This window comes from Pantherophis guttatus, chromosome 15 (genome assembly GCF_059756535.1).
Source record: "Pantherophis guttatus breed Tessera chromosome 15, ASM5975653v1, whole genome shotgun sequence".
NCBI lineage: Eukaryota > Metazoa > Chordata > Lepidosauria > Squamata > Colubridae > Pantherophis > Pantherophis guttatus.
The window spans coordinates 3,854,202-3,874,290 of record NC_142077.1 but is presented as its reverse complement, the minus strand read 5'-3'; the positions used below and the strand labels follow the sequence as shown (position 1 = coordinate 3,874,290).

The following is a 20,089-nucleotide window of genomic DNA, read 5'->3' as shown; positions in this document are numbered from 1 at the left end:
GCACCTTTGGGACAATCGTGACCTGAATGACTGAGAATCTCCAAAAACAATAAGCCGGGCAAAAGAACTGTGCGGAATTCTTTGGGCATTGAACAGCAAAGATATTTGCCGAATGAATGAATCTAGAAAATGAGATTTATTTAATATGGCGGGTATGTAGGCCATGCATTTTAACCAAGAGCCCGAGTGGTTCATCCCCATTAAGGCGCAAACCTTATCAGCTGCCATCTTGGGTGGCAAAGGAACCTCTGGGCGTTTGTAAGTTAATTTCTTTCTCGGTCGGGAGAACGGGGAATTGAATCAACAGTCAACGTCTATAGCAGGGGTCGGCAACCTTAAACACTCAAAGAGCAACGAAGGTCTTAACCGGAAGTCCCCGTTCAATTCTGGAGCTGGCCGGAAGTCCGGTTCTTCCTAGCGCGGTGTCTTTTTCCTCTGCTGACCGGAAGTCCGGTTCCCCCACCATAGAGTTTCTTCCTAGCACGGCGTCCTTTTTCTGCTACCTGTCCTAACCGAAAGCCCTATCGATTGTGGAGCCGACCAGCAACAGGGAGCCACAGCAGAGGGATGAAAGAGCCACATGCGGCTCCAGAGCCACAGGTTACTGACTCCTGGCCTATAGAGATTCTCCGTCATCCAGGTCCTGGTTGTCCCAAAGGTGCTTTTTCAGAAGGCAACTGGACTTCCTTGTTTTTTTTTTCTTTTGAAGTCGTTTTGCTTCTCGTCCAAGAAGCTTCTTCAGTTCTGAAGAGATTCCTTAGACGAGAAGCGAAACTTCTTCAAGGAAAAACCAAGGAAGTCCAGATACCTCTTGAAAAAGCACCTTCGGGCCTATTAACAGTCAACATATCACTTTTCAGTCGAGATTTATGTTTAAAGACTGGGAAAAGGATTACATCACATTCTGAAAGTTGTCCATTTTAAGCCATTTCTTGCCACATTTGTTAAGCGAAGCCCTGCTGTTCTTAAATTAGCAACACGGTTGTTAAGCGAATCGGGCTTCCCTGTTGACTTTGGCTTGTTGGAACATCGCAAAAAGGGATTGCGTGACGCAGGGACGCTGTAACCGTCATAAATATGAATCAGTTGCCAAGCATCTGAATGTAAATCACACCACCGCGGGGAGGCTGCAATGGTCGTAACTGTGAAAAGCGCTTCTCAGCCATCGTAACTTCAAACCGTCACTAAGTGAACTGTTGTAAGTCGAGGACAGCCTGTACTTATCTTTTTTTTTTTTTTTTACATCCCGGTGACCAAAAATTGGATGTGATTTTCCGGTCTTCCGAGATCCCAGGGATATCTCTGCACCAACGGGAAAAAGCCAGAGAGAGAGAAGGAGAGAATGAAATCCAGCTCACCTCGGTCAAATAAATGCAGAGGTCTTTGAAGGGCTGCAGAAGACTGGCGTCTCGGATCTTTTTGATCACAAGGACACTTTTCGGGGGTTTGTTCCATGTCAACCGCTGGCTTGCCGGATCCTGAATGTGCCTGTGGGAAGACAGCAGAATAGAATAGATAGAATAGAATAGAACTGTTTATTGGCCAAGTGTGATTGGACACCCAAGGAATTTGTCTTTGGTGCATACGCTCTCAGTGTACATAAAAAGACAAGATACATTTGTCAAGAATCATAAGGTACAACCCTTAATGATAGTCATGGGGTACAAATAAGCAATCAGATCATACTAGGAAGTAATCAATATCAATATAAATCGTAAGGATACCAGCAACAAAGTTACGGTCATGCCGTCATAAGTGGGAGGAGATGGGTGATAGTAACGGTGAGAAGACTAATAGTAATACTGTGTTTCCCCGAAAATAAGACCCTGTCTTATATTTTTTTGAACCCTGAAATAAGCGCTTGGCCTTATTGCCAAGTGCTCAAAAGCCCGATTGGGCTTATTATCAGGGGATGTCTTATTTTGGGGGAAACAGGGTAGTAATGTAGACTTAGTGAATAGTTTGACAGTGTTGAGGGAATTATTTGTTTAGCAGAGTTCGGGGGAAAAAATTGTCCTTGTGTCTAGTTGTTCTGGTGTGTAGCGTCGTTTTGAGGATAGGAGTTGAAACAGTTTATGTCCAGGATACGAGGGGTCTATAGATATTTTCCCAGCCCTCTTTTTGACTCGTGCAGTAGACAGGTCCTCCATGGAAGGCAGGTTGGTAGCCACAGTTTTTTTCCGCAGTCCTAATGTTCCTCTGACGTCCGTCTCTGTCTTGTTGGGTTGCAGAGCCAAACCAGACAGTTATGGAGGTGCAGATGACAGACAAGACCAGGATGCTCAAATTGTTGCAAAATAAATAAATAAATAAATAAAAAGAACCAGTGGGATTAACTACACACACACATAGTTTCTCCTTTGCCTGCTGGTTTTCCTCTGGCACGAGAAGTAGAATTTTCCAAGGATGGATTGAAATGTGAATTTCCCTAGGCTGAGTTTAAAAAAAGAACACCGAAGGGGAGGAAGGGCTTTTAAACAGCTGATTTTAATTTTATTTTTTTTTACAGGCCAGAATACGACGTGTCCCTCTGGGGCTTTTTTTTTAAAAAAAAATAAAAATTCCACGTTTTATATAATGAGAGTGTCACTCGTACAAACACGCACCCTCGGCTCCAATTTAGGAATTTCCCAGCATTCTACCTTGTTTCTTGTTAATACTGAAAGCAAATAATTCAGAAAAAGTCAGGGCTCTCGAATGCTTGGCGTTTGAAAAGTTTATCCAGTGGGAGATTCTCGACTGATTTGCTCAAGAACCTGTGCCTCACGCATTTGGTCCCCCATCTGTCCGCAGGGCCTGTCCTGCTCCAAGAGGACAGAAACCTTCAATCTTGGAGATAAGCTACGTTTTAGAGAAAAAGGCACACCTTTTGGTCAAAGAGTGACAGAATGACCGAGTTGGTAGGGACCTTAGAGGTCTTCTAGTCCAACCCCCTGCTTAGGCAGGAAACCCGACACCACTTCAGACAAAGGGTTAGCCAACCTCTTCTTAAAAACTTCCAGTGTTGGAGCATTCACAACTTCTGGAGGCAAGTTGTTCCACCGATGAATTGTTCCCACTGTCAAGAAATTTCTCCTTAGTTCTACAAGTATCTTCTCTCCTTGATTAGTTTCCACCCGTTGCTTCTCGTCCTGCCTTCAGGTGCTTTGGAGAAGAGCTTGACTCCCTCTTCTTTGGGGCAGCCCCTGAGATATTGCAAGACTGCTATCATGTCTCCCCTAGTCCTTCTTTTCATTAAACTGGACATCCCCAGTTCCTGCAACCGTTCGTCATATGTTTTAGCCTCCAGTCCCCTAATCCTCTTTGTGGCTCTTCTCTGCACTCTTTCTGGAGTCTCCAGATTTTTTTTTACATCGTGGCGACCAGAACTGGATGCAGGATTCCAAGTGTGGCCTTATCAAGGCATTTTAAAGTGGTCTCATGTAATCTTGATTCTATCCTTCTGTTTCTGCAGCCTAGGATTGCGTTGGCCTTTTTCGCTGCTGCAGCACAAGGCTGGCTCCTATTTAAGTGCTTGTCCACTAGGATTCCGGGATCCCTCTCACAGTCATCACTATTGAGCCAGGTTATCACCGATATTATTCCTGTTTGACTGCCTCAATGTAGAACCTTACTTTTCCCACCGCTGGATTTCCTTTTGTTAGACAGGGCCCCGAGTTCAAGTCTGCAAAGCGGCCCTTTAGCAAAAAAAAAAAAAATTCCCAAGAGTTACAAAATGAGTTTAAACCCACCCCGTTTTATTTACGTATTCAATCTGTTTGCTCACCCATCCTTTAGAGCGCACTGCGTTCAGCCGACCGGCTGGTGATTTCCAAACTTTTGACATCCTGGCCAGACTCCATACACATCTCCCACAATGCCCTATTGCCAGCGGGCGGAATTCTGGGAGTTGAAGTCCACCCATCATACAAATTGCAGAGGTTGGGAAACACTGCCCTAGGCAGATGAACTCCCCATGGGATATTCCAGCTGCCAAACGCCCATGTTGGTGCCACGCCAAAGTCTCCGGCTCTTATGCAATGGACAAATGCGTCAAACAAGGGAAGGTGTTCTTGCAACTTTCTGATTGCCGGTCGTCCAACAGGTTAACCCCACGCACCGTTCCCACGCAAAGCACATTTGGGAGTGGACTGTGGAGCAATGAGGAAGGAAGACACAGGCTCCCTCTTATTCGAGGCGATTAAAGCAGAGACGGCGAAGTAGCATCGAACGCCGTGGTACGCGAACGTTTCTGCTGCCCGTCTCTTGACAGGCCGCTGCGTAAAGACAGAAGCGCTATTGTAAGCCAGGAGCTGTTATTAAAAAAAAAAAAATCACACGTGATTTAAATTCGCTCCTTTTCTAGGGTTGAGATGTTGACAAGGAAGCTTGCTGTTCTCTTGGATGGAGTGTTTTAAGTGATCCTTTAAATCCTGGAGATAAGCTATGTTTTAGGGGGGGAAAAGGCACACCGCTCTGTCACAAATAACAGAATAAGAAGAGTCGGAAGGGACCTCGGAGGTCTTGTAGTCCAACCTCCTGCTCAAGCGGTGAAGTCAATGCTGGTTTGGAAAATCTAGGCAGGGACTCGACAGATTCGTGGTTTTTTTTTTTTTTTTAAAGATATGAAATAAAGTTTATAGCGCGTGTCTCTAAAATACTTGCAATAAAGGAAGTAGGACATGGCTAGCTGCTTTCAGATCTGACCATAGACTTCCCAGCAAGAAGGTTAAAGGTAAAGGTTCCCCTCGCACATATGTGCTAGTCGTTCCTGACTCTAGGGGGCGGTGCTCATCTCTATTTCAAAGCCGAAGAGCTAGCGTTGTCCGAAGACGTCTCCGTGGTCATGTGGCCGGCATGGCTCAACGCCATAGGCGCACGGAAAGCTGTTCTCTTCCCACCAAAGGTGGTCCCTATTTTTCTACTTGCATTTTTTACGTGCTTTCGAACTGCTAGGTTGGCAGAAGCTGGGACAAGTCACGGGAGCTCACCCCGTTACGCGGCGCTAGGGATTCGAACCGCTGAGCTGCCGACCTTTCGATCGACAAGTTCAGCATCTTAGCCACCGAGCCACCACGTCCCTAGCAAGAAGGTTAGGGATATATTAAAATTCAGCTCTTAAGAGATGATCTAAACCAGTGAAATGATTAGCCAGATTCCTACTAACTTCCAATCCCCAAGGCAAAGACATTGGAAGCTGAGTTTAGGGTTTTTTTTGCAATTCTACATCTATAACATATCATATTAGAATAAAACCCCAGACTAGCTTTTAGGATAAGTATCCCTCAATAGGGACGCGATGGCTCAGTGGCTAAGACGCTGAGCTTGTCAATCGAAAGTTCGGCAGTTCAGCGGTTCGAATCCGTAGTGCCGCGTGTAAAGGGGTGAGCTCCTGTGACTTGTCCCAGCTTCTGCCAACCTAGCAGTTCGAAAGCTCGTAAAAAATGCGAGTAGAAAAATAGGGACCACCTTTGGTGGGAAGGTAACAGCGTTCTGTGCGCCTTTGGCATTGAGTCATGCCGGCCACATGACCACGGAAATGTCTTCGGACAGCGCTTTGAAACGGAGATGAGCACCGCCCCCTAGAGTCGGGAACGACTAGCATATATGCGCGAGGGGAACCTTTACCTTTACCTTATCCCTCAATAAATCTGTCTCTTCCGAAGCCAGGAACTGTACTGGAGGTAGCCGATTCCCATAACTGATAGATGAGAGACAACCCAATTGTGGGAAATGGTCAAAGACTCTTCGATACAGGTAGTCCTCAATTTATGACCGCAATTGACCGCCAAATTTATAGTTGTTGAGTGAGTTTTGCCCTTGTCTCTTATTCTGTTAATTAATCAGTGGAACATCTTGCCTCTAGAAGTTGTAGGTTTGTCAAAAGGGCTGGTAGATTGTGTTAACTGTCACACTTCCACAAGCCTAGAAGTGATCGACCCGAGGAATCTGAGATCGGCTTAGTAAATTCTGTTGGGAAGGGAGCAAACGTAACAATGCAAGGATTCTCCCAAGGACTTTGCGTTCCAGTTGACAATCTGATAAACAGGGAAATCACAGCGGTAAAAAAAAAAAACCTCCTTTTTCTCACGCAATTTTGATGTCTCTTTTGAGAAGCAGGCCAGCCTAGAGCTGTGAATCAAGCACAGGCTTTCTATCAAACCAGTTTTCTTATCACTTAGCAAAAAGTTTCATTTAGCACATTAAGAAAAAAAAAACGGGGGGGCAGTTCTTAATTTTAAAATTAACTGCATTCTTATGCATTCTTCTTTCTTTTCTTTTCTTTTCTTTTCTTTTCTTTTTTCTTTTCCTCTTATCTTCTCTTTTTTCTTTTCTTTTTTCTTTTGCAAGTATGTTTAGCCTGGGGTGGATCTGGTTATTTATGAATACAAGCCAAAGGTTAAGAGGAAAGATATTATATGCTTAATCTTTGATATTTGTTTAAAACCTTTCTGCGTGTGGAGAAAAGAAATTAGCCTGGGTTTCTTATTCAATGGAGATGAAAAGTGACAATTAATGACAAAATTTAATAAAGTATATTTAAAAAAAAAAAAAAGAAAAGTGACAATTTCTTTGCAGGCTGCAAACTGGGGAACTCCATGCTACAATATGGTCACCCAATCAGTTTTAAAAGAGAAAATTAAATTTGCTAGCAGTGGCAATTAGACATATATATTAATTATACAGTGGCAAATTGTCTGTCTGTCTGTCTGTCCATTGTCTGTCTGTCTGTCTGTCTGTCTGTCTGTCTGTCTGTCTGTCTGTCTATCTATCTATCTATCTATCTATCTATCTGATCTATTTATCTCTCTCACACACAAGAATTCTACTGAACTAAACCCATGATTTCTAGGGCAGGAATTAAAGAATTCTTCAATCTAACTCAGTATAGTTCTCCCTGTATTATATTAACAATTAACTAAATGTGATGTTGCAATTTAGAATCATTCCAGTTAGGTTATCACTTACAAAATATTAGACAAATATTTTCCCCAGGCTGTTTTATCAGTAAAAAGCAGGAGATAGAAGCGTTCAAAAATAAAATAAATCAATAGCCAATCCTATGTGCTCTCTTCAAGCAAAACTTCCACTCTGGATATAAATTTGTTTTTCTGTTTCTAAGAAAGCCAGAAGGTCTTGGCCATGAACTCAGGATAAATCCTAAGCCATCCCTCTACCACCTTACGTAACCTCCAAAAGGTGATTATAAAACCCTGCTTTAAAGCTGCACAGAAGACACAGGCAGGCTACAACACCCCAAACACAACAAAGAAAGAAATCAACCATCATCCCACTGTGTTTTAAAAACAAAACATGGAACATTGAACTTGTTTAACTTTTTACATCATGCTCCCTATATTCTTCCAAGCAGAAAAAATCAGGAAGGAAGGAAGGGAGGGAGGGAGGGAGGGAAGGAAGGAAAGAATAATGGGAAAGAAGGAAGGAAGGAAGAGAAGGGGAGGGAGGGAGGAAAGCATAATGGGAAGGAAGGAAGGAAGGAAGGAAGGAAGGAAGGAAGAGAAGGGGAGGGGAGGGAGGGAGGAAGAAAATAATAATGGGAAAGAAGGAAGGAAGGAAGGAAGAGAAGGGGAGGGAGGGAGGAAGAAAATAATAATGGGAAAGAAGGAAGGAAGGAAGGAAGAGTAGGGGAGGGAGGAAAGAAAGAATAATGGGAAGGAAGAAAGGAAGGAAGGAAGGAATAATGGGAAAGAAGGAATGAAGGAGGAAGGAAGAGAAGGGGAGGGGAGGGAGGGAAGAAGAAAATAATAATGGGAAAGAAGGAAGGAAGGAAGGAAGAGAAGGGGAGGGAGGAAAGAAAGAATAATGGGAAGGAAGAAAGGAAGGAAGGAAGGAATAATGGGAAAGAAGGAAGGAAGGAGGAAGGAAGAGAAGGGGAGGGAGGGAGGAAGAAAATAATAATGGGAAAGAAGGAAGGAAGGAAGAGAAGGGGAGGGAGGAAAGCAAGAATAATAGAAAGGAAGGAAGGGAAGAGGGGAGGAAGGAAAAATAATGGGAAAGAAGGAAGGAAGGAAGGAATAATGGGGAGGGAGGAAGGAAAGAATAATGGGAGGGAAGGAAGGAAGGAAGGAAGACTGGGATATAATGAAAAGAAAGAAAAGGGAATTAGAACCTGTACTTCGGAGAACTTTTACCCTGCAAGGTATTTTCCTCCTAACCTGCTATTTACTTCAAGGTGGAACCAAAAAAAAAGGTGATTCAGCATTTCGAATGGATCCACCCGGCTTTTCAGTAACTCCGGTAACTTTTTCCGAAGACAAGCCATAATTAACTCCTTCCTGCCAAAAAGCCAGAGCTCTCAAAATCCTTTTCCTCTTCACTTTCTCTACTGTTTTCTAACTCGCAACGATTTCCCTTCCCTCCCGAGACTCACCACTTCCAGGTTGCCCGACCGAACGGACGGTGCTGAAAAATCTTCATCCTTCTCTCCCAGGCACGCGGTGAACCCAAGGGCCAAAAACGAGCCTCAAAATCAACTTTGGGGAGCCAAACAGCTACCTCAGACGAAACACGGCGCTATTAAGTCCAACTTCCATTTAAAAAAAAAAAAAAAAAAAAGACCTGCTTCAATTCGAAACACCCACTCCAAAAAATAATAAATATTGCTGTTTTCTGGGGGGAAAAAAAACCCACCGTAAAGAATTATCCAGGACCTCTCAAATCATAAAATTAAAAAAAAGAAAAAGAAAAAGTGCTCGGTGTTAAGTATTAAAAAAAAAAAAATCCTTATGCTTCCTCCAACTTCTTGTCGCACGAAGAGCGGTTTACATACAAGTTTTAATCAACCTCCGATGCGTCTCTGCATCTTAACAAACCACAACTGTCCCCAGCTTCATATTAATCTTCATATGGGAGATTAAAAGCAGAGAGACGGCACGGCCCGCTACTGCCTACTCAAAACGGACAGCCTGGGATTCTTAAGGAGGAAAAGAAAATAATTTGGAGAAGTAAAACGCGGGTGGATTTAAAAAAATCAGCCAGATAAATCCAAAACTGAAAGAAAAGAGTGCCGGGAAGTCGAATCGCTCAGCTGCTCTAATGCCTCTCGTTCTTGGTGGCGGTTTTGTTTCCCCCCTGGATGTTTCACGCTCGGCTTTTTCGAGTCTAGAAACGCTCGGAGCCTCCTTGGCCAGTGGATTAATCTCAGCACACATTATTATATTGTACAAACCCCGAGGAGGAGGAGAAGGAGGAGCACTCCACGTCTCAGCTGCTCTAACCTGGTGATAAAAAAAAAAAAAAACGAGTGATGCAAGTCCGAAGTTGAATAACCCTGCCTTTAACCCTTCCAAACCACGGGAAGGCCTGACTTGTCACCTGGCACGGAGGGAAGGAGGTATGTATGTGTGCGTGTTTTCAGGACAAAGACTGAGTCAGTAGCGTTCCTTCTCTTTTTTTTTTTTTTGTCTTGTTGCGAGGTTGGTCAGCTTCGGCTCTCTTGAGCAGGTGTAGGTGATTTTTTTAAAATTTTCTTTTCTTGCAAATCTGCAAAAGCGCAGGGATTAGAAAAGAGGCAGCTGGAACGGGTAAAGTGGCAGAGCCCGAACCAGTTCATCGATCAATTTATAAGAAGAAGCTCCTTCACGGATGCCCCAGGAGTGCTGTTGCAGATTGGGGAGTTCGGGTGAAGAAGAGGGGGTTTGGGGGGGGAGAAATTGAGTTAAACCACAATTGACTCAGAGGCGAAGAAACGAAGGACACGGATTGCGTGCGGTTCGGGCGAGTCAACAAATATTAACCCCTTGTCTTTGTCTCTCTCCGACGGTCTGGCCTGCCTGACCACAATCGGCTCCGCTTTGCGCCCTTGTCTTCGTTGCGAATTGTTTCGAAGGAGCGGAGAAATGAGAGAACGAGGAGGAAGTTGAAATTGCCAAGAGAGGAGAAAACACACAAAACAAAACCAAGATGCCAAACCTCAGGACTGGATCTGAGTGGATCTAACAACCTGCTCAATGCCGGCAACTTTCCCAGGGGGTGGGAGAGCGAGACCCGGCAGCTACATAAAGCGATGGGAAGTTGAGGTCTCGTCCGAATAACTCCACTGGATCGTGACAATGTAGACGGGAATTGGGTGGCTGAGGCTACGCTTGTTGAATTTAGCCTCAGTTTGACTTCACAGCTCAGCCAGCTAACCACGCCAGAATAAATGGGACTTCCCCAGCAGATTAGCACGGGACCAGGTTTTCTCCGAGATCTGTGGCGGTTTTGCATAGCTGGTCTCGACGCTTGTGAGAACAGGCCAAGTACGGAATGTCTGTTGTATTTAAGGCACCTGGAGGAAGAACTTGTGGCATCAAGAGGCTATCCCACAAGGTTTCCATCTCTGGAAAATTCAAGGGATGGAAACAGTGGTGGGTTGCTACGGTTCGCACTGGTTTGGGAGAACCGGTAGCGATGATTTGTCGTCGGTTGCTGAACCGGTAACGATGGCTGGCCGGCCACACCCCTGATCTGTTCCCCCCAGTCACCGCTCACTCAGCCCGGCCGTCATGTTCATCGCACACGCATATCCCATTGCCTTGCAAGTCCAATGGGGTGCGCATGCGCGAAAAATATGGCGGCGACAGCAGCAGCTTTTTCCGGCGGTACTTTCTGGCAGCCTGCGGCCAGCCGCCACAGCTGCAAAGCAGCTCTCAAAGAGTCTTCTTTGCCAGCCGCTTTCCATCAGCAGCGGCTGGCTGGGGGCCGCCGAAAACTCCGGTCAGCTTGCCTTCTGGACTCTGGACTAGCCGCCACGGAAGGTAAGCAGCCCGAACAAAGAGGCGGTGGTGGTAGAGGAAGCTCCTTCACTACAGGAGGGGAACGGGGGCAATTGGCGAAGGGAGGGTGGGGGTAGATAGGTGGAAATTCCCATATTTTTCCTACCTTTTCCTGTGGGCGTAGCTAGGTGTGGGGGGATCATGTGACTGAGTGGGTGTGAGTGATGTCAAGTTGGCCACGCCCATTCAGTCATATGCCCCCTTCCCACCTAGCCACGCCCACCGAACTGGTAACGAAAATTTTTGAAACCCACCACTGGTTGAAAAGGGAAAAAATTCAGGTCCCATCGCAAAAAGTTATTTTTAATTTACTTTTCCGGCATGCCCTGGGTGGCTTGAAACCGTTTTCAACGTCTCTGGATTCTCCGGCTTACGAAACAAGGGAAGTTCCTAACCCTGAGCCATCAACTCAACAACAAGTTATAATTCAAGACAGACTTTTATAATCTACTACGCAGAAGACGTAGCTTTCACTGTGAAAGCAGACCTGCCCAAAAAATGATATAAAGACACAGGAGGATCTCCATTAGGTGAACGACCCACGGAACTGGAACCAGACAAAACCACTGAAAGCAGCACTTTCTTTTACCAACTTGACTTAATTTCTGCAGACTTCCCCCCCCCCAAGCCCCGTTACCAGCTTGCAAAAGTTTTACGGAGGGATGACCCTTAAACACAAAACAAGATTCTAGTCCTCATCATATTAAACCAAGAGCCTCTTTAAGACGCAGGAGAACTAGACGAGGATTTCAATCCTAGACTAATATTTCAATCCTGATTTGAATTCCAGCAATTCTTTAGGAAACAAACAAACAAACAAAATCTTCCCCAGCCCTATGGAGAAATACTACCATGTTTTCCCCAAAATAAGACTGGGTCTTATATTAACTTTTGTTCCAAAAGATGCATTAGGGCTTATTTTCTGGTTAGGGCTTATTTTGGGGGGGGGGAATACGGTAATAAACACCTCCATCTGCTGACAATCTTAACTGGGGCTTATTTTTGGGGTAGGGCTTATATTACGAGCATCCTGAAAAATCATGCTAGGGCTTATTTTCTGGTTGGGTCTTATTTTTGGGGAAACAGGGTAGGAGTTGAACCCAGAACTGGGGAAGCAGCCCTTCTCTTAACACAGGATCATCATTCCTGATTCTCACAGGTTTCAAAAAAAAACAACAACTCATTACCATCCATTTCCTGGTCGTACAAATGTAAACAGATTTTAAAAAGCACCCAAACACCAGGAGACACCAGATTTCTTTTTTTTTCTAAAAAAAGGGAAAGCTATTTGAAAAGCCGCCATGCAGAAGATAAATCAGAATTATTCTCAGGCAAATACGTTTCTCTGCAAAATTAGAATTAAAAAAAAAAAATTCCAATGGAATGCAATCTCTCCGCAATGGAAAAGGAAGGGAGTTGTGAGTTTGATGGAAAGAATGTCAGGAAGAATCTTGCATTTCAGATTCTGGAATCTGGACCAACACGCGTGCATGTATACGCAACACAATCAGAGGTGGGATTCACATAAGTTAACTACCGGTTCGCCCAGCATCGAAAATGTGAACACATGCCCCGCGCATGGCCTTCCGTGCATGTGTTTTGCTCACACACGCAGCTTCCACGCATGAATACTGCTTGAAAACGTGGCTAAATAGAGTCGGTATAGCACAGGGGCAGGTCGCTACTACCGATTCGCCCGAACCGGCTGAATGCCACCTCTGGCAATGCTCATGAACATTTTAACTTCATGCCCAGGCTTATACCCCACCAAAGTCAGACCAACTGGATTCACACAATGCGCTAAAAGCTTGAATAGTTTCATTCTTGGTTTTTTTTTCTTTGCCATCTAGACAATTTCGGCCACTGTCTGGGTGTGCAAGTGCAGAAAAGGAATTAATTTAATCATCGGATAGGCTGGTTAGGCTCCAAAATAGAGAGACCATCCATGGCTACTCAACTCAGGAAGACTGCGAAAAGACACGCATGTTATTGAAAGGTCTAAAAACTTCCACCTCGCTTAATACACGTTAGAAAATAAGAACGGGCATTCACACCCACAGCGCTGAGCCGCCTCTCTTAATGAGAAGCTATAGGCTGAAAATACCGTACCGTTTTGTTCCCAACCATTTCCCCATTTCAAACAAAGTGAGCAGCTGGCAGAGCTAAAGGAGAAGTGACGCTTTTCAACTTATAATCATAAATTCAACTTATAATCACAAGAAACAAATTCTTATGTTTTTTTCTGCATTGAAAGGCTGCTCTGGACACTGCTGGAAAATAATTCTAGATAACTTGGAGAGTCTTCTCCAGAGCCTTCAGGAACGGGCAGTACCTAAATAACGCAAATACAGGTGGTCCTTGACTAACGACAGTTTGTTTAGTGACCGTTCCAAGTTACAACGGCACTGAAAAAAGTGACTTACGATAGTTTTTCGCACAACTGTTGGGGGGCATCCCCGTGGTCACATGATCAAAATCCAGACACTTTGGCAACCGACTCATATTTATGACGGTCCCAGTGTCCCGGGGTTGTGTGATTTCCCCCCTTTTGCGACCTTCTGACGAGCGAAGTAAACGAGGATGCCAAATTCACTTAACCATCCTGTGCCTAACTTAACAACTGCCAGGGATTCACTTAACAAATGTTGCAAGGGAGGCTCTAAAATGGGGCCAAATTCTTTCAGCAAATGTCTCCCTTAGTAAAACAGAAATTTTGGGCTCAGTTGTGGTCGTAAGTCGAGGATCACCTGTAAACCAACTCTCCCTGAGATCTTTAAAAAGGTAAAGGTAAAGGTTCCCCTCGCACATATGTGCTAGTCGTTCCTGACTCTAGGGGGCGGTGCTCATCTCCCTTTCAAAGCCGAAGAGCCAGTGCTGTCCGAAGACGTCTCCGTGGTCATGTGGCCGGCATGACTCAACGCCAAAGGCGCACGGAATGCTGTTCCCTTCCCACCAAAGGGGGTCCCTATTTTCCTACTTGCATTTTTTTTTAATGTGCTTTCGAACTGCTACGTTGGCAGAAGCTGGGACAAGGAACGGGAGCTCACCCCGTTACGCAGCGCTAGGGATTCGAACAGCTGAACTGCCGACCTTTCGATCGACAAGCTCGGCATCTTAGCCACTGAGCCACCGCGTCCCTTCATCCCATTTAAAATGTCCCCTTTTGGGAGGGGATTTTGGTCAGAGTCAGTCTACTTCTGAGGCACTTTCTGTGAAGGAGCTCAATCAAGTTCATGAGGTCAACTTCTCCAAAACTTGTTCCAAAACATGGAACTCAAGCTAAGTCTTCTGTAGGAAACAGAAGACAAACATCTACCTGCGGATAAGCACACCTTGATAATCGGTCACCATCTTCTCTCCATTCAAAAACAAATGTATCATCCCAGCTGCCCTTTTATGGACACGATCAAAGACATATAAATCCACCTTTGCAAAGCAGTTAAGCGTCGTAGGAGTGAATCAGAGCTTTTACGAGAGAAAACAAGGAAACAGTTTAAGGAGCCGCTGTGTTTAACCAAGCAAAGTAACAACAAAATTCTTGTAACAACAAAACCAAGCAAAAACAAATTCTATAATTTAGATTAAGGGTGTCTGGAATTCTCTTGCGACAGTTCCTTAATTTAATCGGCTTTCGTTCCTGGAAATTATAAATAAGACAAGAGGAAGTTTTCCACTTACATGATGGCTTGGGGATTCTGCAACATGCAAGCTTTTGGTCCAAATGTAGTGACGGGGCATGGTCCGTGTAAGGAACGTGTCCTCCTAGGAAGAGAAAAAAGGCAGGATTTAGTTCCTAACATCTCAAGAAGATGCAACATCGTCTTCGAGGACTTAAAAAAAAGGAGCGTCCGTTTACAATTTAACTCCCCCCACCTTAAAACCGTCAGCAACAGAGTCTGATTTAGCTCAAAATTCTGAAATTTCAATAAGCTACTGAAAAATTCTGGGAGTTGAAGTCCACAAGTCTTAAAGTTGACAAGGTTGGAGACCCCTGGTACAGTCTACAGAATGGGTTCCCGTCACGCCGAAACAACGTAGTTAGTTTGAGTTCGACTTAAGGATGTGCAGAAGAATGCAACCACTGAAACAGTAGTTGGGATTCAATATTCATAATTCGGTATTGGCAGCTTTTAGATGGGCACGGACTTCAACTCCCAGAATTCCCCCAGCAGCTGGGGAATCCTGGGAGTTGAAGGCCAGCTGTCTGTAAAGCACCAGGGCCCTGAAACGTTGGGTTAAGATATCAGGAGGAAATTAAAATATACAAGAAGAAACAAAAAAAAGAGAGAACCCCTGTCTTTCCTGTGCTTGAGCTGGAGATGTGGCTTAACAAGAGGGCTCTTTCCGGAGACAGACAGACAGACAGACAGACAGACAGACAGACAGACAGACAGACAGACAGACAGAGACAGACAGACAGACAGACAGACAGACACAGACACACACACACACGTTCGGAAAGGAACCGGTCGATCAAGTTGTGATTGATTGATTTATTTGAAACTGTTGAGTTTCTCTGGACCTTAAATAAACCTTTGGTTTATTTATCTAAACCAGTGAGGTTTAGACGGCAATCGCGTAGGCGTTTAATTTAGCACCGAGGCCGAAGGAACCATTAAACGGCATGGTTTTTAAATGACTGGATGGTACAATTAACGAAGGGGACAATTACGAAAGGAGAATTGGGCTGGGCACTCATTGCCCTCTGAGAGATCCGTTAGGAATGATTATTCATAGGTCAGGCGGATGATGTGGAGATTTCAGAGCCGCCCGTGATTGCGTGATGCGAGGATCATGCGGTCATGTGGTACCTGAATTCTTTGGTGCTGCCCAGGGCGGGAGAAGCAGACAAACTCCGTGTCTTTGTCCGTCCTCGCATGGAATTCGCGCAGCTCCGTTCCTCGTCGGCGTGACAGGTAGGGCATTGGTAGCACATGGTGCCAGGGCTTAAGTCTTCCCCGGCTGGACCAAATGCCTCTGCTTGCAACTCCATGTTGAGAAGGAACTTGGTGGAGGGAAAAGAGAGGAAGAAAAGAATTAAAAATTTGGGTTCAAGTTTTAGCAAATGCAGAATTTAAGCTTCTGGAGGCATTTAGTTATTGTATTTCTATCGCCATCATCGTTTAACGATCCCGCGCTCCCTTGCGGGGTGGAGTCTTGGAGCTGAGTGTTTACTGGCCGGATGCCCTTCCTGTCACCAATGAGGAGTTATATTCAGCAGATATAATCTCAGCGTGCCGAGAGGAGAAATACCTGCCTCTACCTAGGACGGGGGTCAGCGATCTTAAACACTCAAAGAACCACAAAGGTCCTAACCGGAAGCCGCCGTTCAATTCTGCAGCCGACCGGAAGTCCAGTTCCCCCATCATAGTCTCCTCCTAGCGCAGCATCCTTTTTCCTCTGCTGACCGGAAGTCCGGTTCCCACCACCACCATAGAGTCTCCTCCTAGCATGGCGTCCTTTTACTTCTGCCGACCGGAAGTCCGGTTCCCCCACCATAGAGTCTCCTCCTAGCACGGCATCCTTTTTCCTCTACCTGTCCTAACCGAAAGCCCTATCAATTGTGGAGCCAACTGGAAACAGGGAGCCGCAGCAGAGGGATGAAAGAGCCACATGCGGCTCCAGAGCCACACGGGTTGCTGACTCCTGATTGTGAGGTGAGAGCTCCACCTCTAGGCCACCCCACCACTCTAGGTATTGTATTTGTATGTGCGTTTCAAATCTGACTTTCCTTCAGGCTAAGCTAGCAAGCGACATCGTTTCAAACCGCGATAGCACAGGTCGCCCTTGACTTACGACAGTTCATTTAGGGACCAAAGTTACGTAACTGGAAAAAAAATGTGACTTATAACCATTTTTCACACTGGCAACCATGGCAGCATCCCCCGGGGTCCCATGATCGAAATTCAGACACTTGACAACCGACTTGTATTTATGATGGTTGCAGTGCCTCCCTTTTGTGACCGGATTCACTTAAAAATCGTGTGACTAACAACGGCAGAGATTCACTTAACAACTGTGGTGAGACAGGTCGTAAAGTGGGACGAAACTCACTTAACAACTGTCTCGCTTAGCATCAGAAATGTCGGGCTCAATTGTGGTCAGAAGCCGAGGACTACCTGTGCTTCTAATTTGCCTTTCCTAGCTAGCGACATCATGGTTGCATAATTGTATAGCCCCAGTAAATCACTGCTTGCGTTTAAAACAGATGATTTTTAAAAAGTCAAAATAGTGGGGAAAGATCAGAAATTTGGAAATTCCCCTTCCTCTGTGGAGCCTTTTTTTTTTGGAAACCACCCCCTCATCTCAAGACAGTGCTTTCTCCCAAAATTTCCTAATTCTTCAGTGACAAAATCACCGTTTTGGTGCAAGTTTCCTGACCAGGGTCTGTTTTTATCCAATGTAAGAATGATTCGCCCAATTTAGCTGGTAAACAAAACGTTACGTGGGAAAAGGAAGTATGGATGCAGACAAATAAAAATATATATATATCTTGATTTAAAGACGCCTAAGGTCAAAGTCAATTTCTTGTTAAACAGCCTCCAGATAAGGGGTCCTTAGTTATGTCTGAGCTTGGTTGTTATTACCTCAGCTAATAGCACTGATAATGTTACCGAGTTGGGTAATGAAATGTCTGCAGGAAAATAACAATCCTGAGCTGCAGATATCCTGCTTCATCAGCCACCAGCTATAAATAAAAGGTAAAGGTTCCCCTTGCACATATGTGCTAGTCGTTCCCGACTCTAGGGGGCGGTTGCTCATCTCCGTTTCAAAGCCGAAGAGCCAGCGCTGTCTGAAGACGTCTCCGTGGTCATGTGGCCGGCATGACTCAACACCAAAGGTGCATGGAGCACTGTTACCTTCCCACCAAAGGTGGTCCCTATTTTTCTACTTGCCTTTTTTTTAACGTGCTTTCGAATTGCTAGGTTGGCAGAAGCTGGGACAAGGAACGGGAGCTCACCCCCGTTACGCGGCGCTAGGGATTCGAACCGCCGAACTGCCGACCTTTCGATCGACAAGCTCAGCGTCTTAGCCGCTGAGCCAACGCGTCAAGTTAGTTAAGACAATATTATTCTGAGCTAGCATTTGGAGTTTAGATGGCTTAGCACAGCGATGGCTAACCTTTTGGCCATCGTGTGCCAAAAGTGGGGTCGCGAGCACGGTGGGGTCGCGCTCGCATGTGCCCACACTCATAATTCTATGCACCCGACCCCTATACTCCCCCGTGCTCCCCCTGCTTTTGGCACGCAATTTCACGGTGGTCCCGGTAGGCTGGTTTTCGCCCTCCCCAGGCTCCTAGAAAGGCTCTGGAGCCCGGGGAGAGTGAAAAACGGGCCTTTCTCACCTCCCCGAGGCCCTCCAGAGGCAGGAAACAGCCTGTGTCCCTACTTCCGGTGGGCCCAGAAGGCCCGAAAATCAGCTGACCTCACATAGCCACCGATATGGCTCCGCGTGCCACCTGTGGCACGCGTGTCATAGGTTTGCCATCACGGGCTTAGCATATCGGTGGCCAACACGTGGCACTGATTCTGTGCCATTCTTAATTTTTCCACAGTGCAACCACCAAGCTGGGTGGTATTGGGAAAGTTGAAATTGCAGTAAATTTGGCTTTGATTGAGCAGAACTTGAGTATGTGTACGCGAGAGTAATTTTATACATGGGGGGGGCGGGAGTCCCCTACCCAAACAGAGCAATTGGAGTGATGCTGAAAGGGAAAAGATCCCCTCCGTTTCCACCACCTCCATCATTCACACATCCTGCCAGATAACAATGTATTTTAATACAGCTAGTCCTCGACTTACGACCACAACTGAGCCCAAAATTTCTGTTGATAAGCAAGACATTTGTTAAGTGAGTTTTGCCTCATCCTACGACTTTTCTTGCGAGACAGATCTTTCACTGTCGTTTCCTGAAGAGTTACAACCCCATGGATTAAATGAGGATTTTTCCCCCCCTATGCCTGTGATGGCGAACCTATGGCACATGTGCCACAGGTGACACACGTAGCCATATCGGTGGGCTCAGCTGGGACCGGAAGTTTGCAAACGGGCTGTTTTTGGCCTCCGGAGGGTCTGGGAAGGCTATTTTAGCCCTCCCCAGACTCCTAGAAAGGCTCTGGAGTCTGGGAAGAGCCAAAAACAGGCCTACCGTGCCATCACATGTCAGGAGCGGGGGATGGGGGTTCATGCACGCATGCGCGAGGGCAGGGCACACAGAATTATGGGTGCGGGCATACACACACATGATCCCGCCCCCTTGCTCCTGGCACGCAATGGCAAAAAGGTTACTGCCCTATGCCTTACATTCATTATAAATCAAGTGTTTGGAAATATACAGCGAAGGCCAGCTCATGTCTTGCAATTAACATGGTTAATTTGTGACTCGGGGAATAAAGTCACAACTGGCTGACTTCACTCCCCTGTGCCAAGACATAAACCATGGTATGTAAACCCCAACAGCTGGGCCTCCGCATGGTGCTAATCAAAACCTCCCCCAATCCACCCATTAAGTAACAATCAGCGTGACACACAAACACAACCTAAGTGTGCAACAGGGGAATGGAGGATTACGACATTAGCTAACCTAAGATGTTAAGCTCGGCGTGGCCGTTTTGTTAATCTTTTGAAGGTGTTACAGTTGTCGGGAGTGTTTTTTGGAGCTGCAAGGCTCAATTATTAAAATATTAAAGGGTATCAAAAGCCTGATTTTTTTTTTTTCAACTTGCAGAGCAATTTCAGCCACTTCCCTTCCTGAAAAGCTCAGATTCACCTGTGTCCCACTCTAAAGGGAGGTAATCTTGCGAACACTTTGAGGAAGAAAGTCTACAAAAAAGCAGCGTAAAATTCCCGGCCGGGTGGAGACCCATAGCTTATGAGGAAGTAAAGCCTCGCTGCGCAATAGTAGAATACACCAAATATCCATAAAGAGAGTAACAGCCATTTAAAAAAAAAAAAATCAATATTTACCGTACTTTCTTTCGTCCTCCACCCTTTTCGATGGATAATTTTTAAAATTACTGGTTCTGATTCTTCGTTTCCCGTTCATGGGAACAGATCCTGTATTTGCCAATTACAGTATTTACCAATTCTGTATCAAGTTCACGGATGGATAAAACTACTAACCGCTTATTAGTCATATATTCTTTAGCAGGTTGGTAAAAATCTATTAGCTGAACCAATTGTTTTTGAAATGAGAAGCCCACAGACCAAACATTTCTTTTGGTTCTTTTGTTTAATTCAAGTACCTTGTGCGCAGATTAAGAGTTAGGTAAATTACATCGTGGTTTAAAGGAGCTTGACAATAGGCAAACGTAGAGTAAATAAGGGTTTAGG

At 45.3% G+C, this 20,089-nt stretch overlaps 1 protein-coding gene across 3 annotated transcripts in view; it reads right to left on the bottom strand.

Annotated features, from left to right (window-relative positions):
• The window catches only part of NADK (NAD kinase), a 41,554-nt gene that overhangs the window by 12,785 nt on the left and 8,680 nt on the right, over window positions 1-20,089 (bottom strand). For 2 of the 3 annotated variants that reach the window (XM_034434847.3, XM_087879304.1), the window contains exons 2-4: window positions 15,569-15,762; window positions 14,436-14,519; window positions 1,359-1,488 (exon numbers count right to left, since the gene is read on the bottom strand). In XM_034434847.3, the coding sequence (XP_034290738.1) occupies window positions 1,359-1,488; window positions 14,436-14,519; window positions 15,569-15,750 (396 nt within the window). In that variant the 5' untranslated portion in view covers window positions 15,751-15,762. Of the gene's footprint in view, window positions 1-1,358; window positions 1,489-8,371; window positions 9,219-14,435; window positions 14,520-15,568; window positions 15,763-20,089 lie in introns of those variants that run through there. The other variant, XM_034434848.3, reaches the window with a different exon arrangement.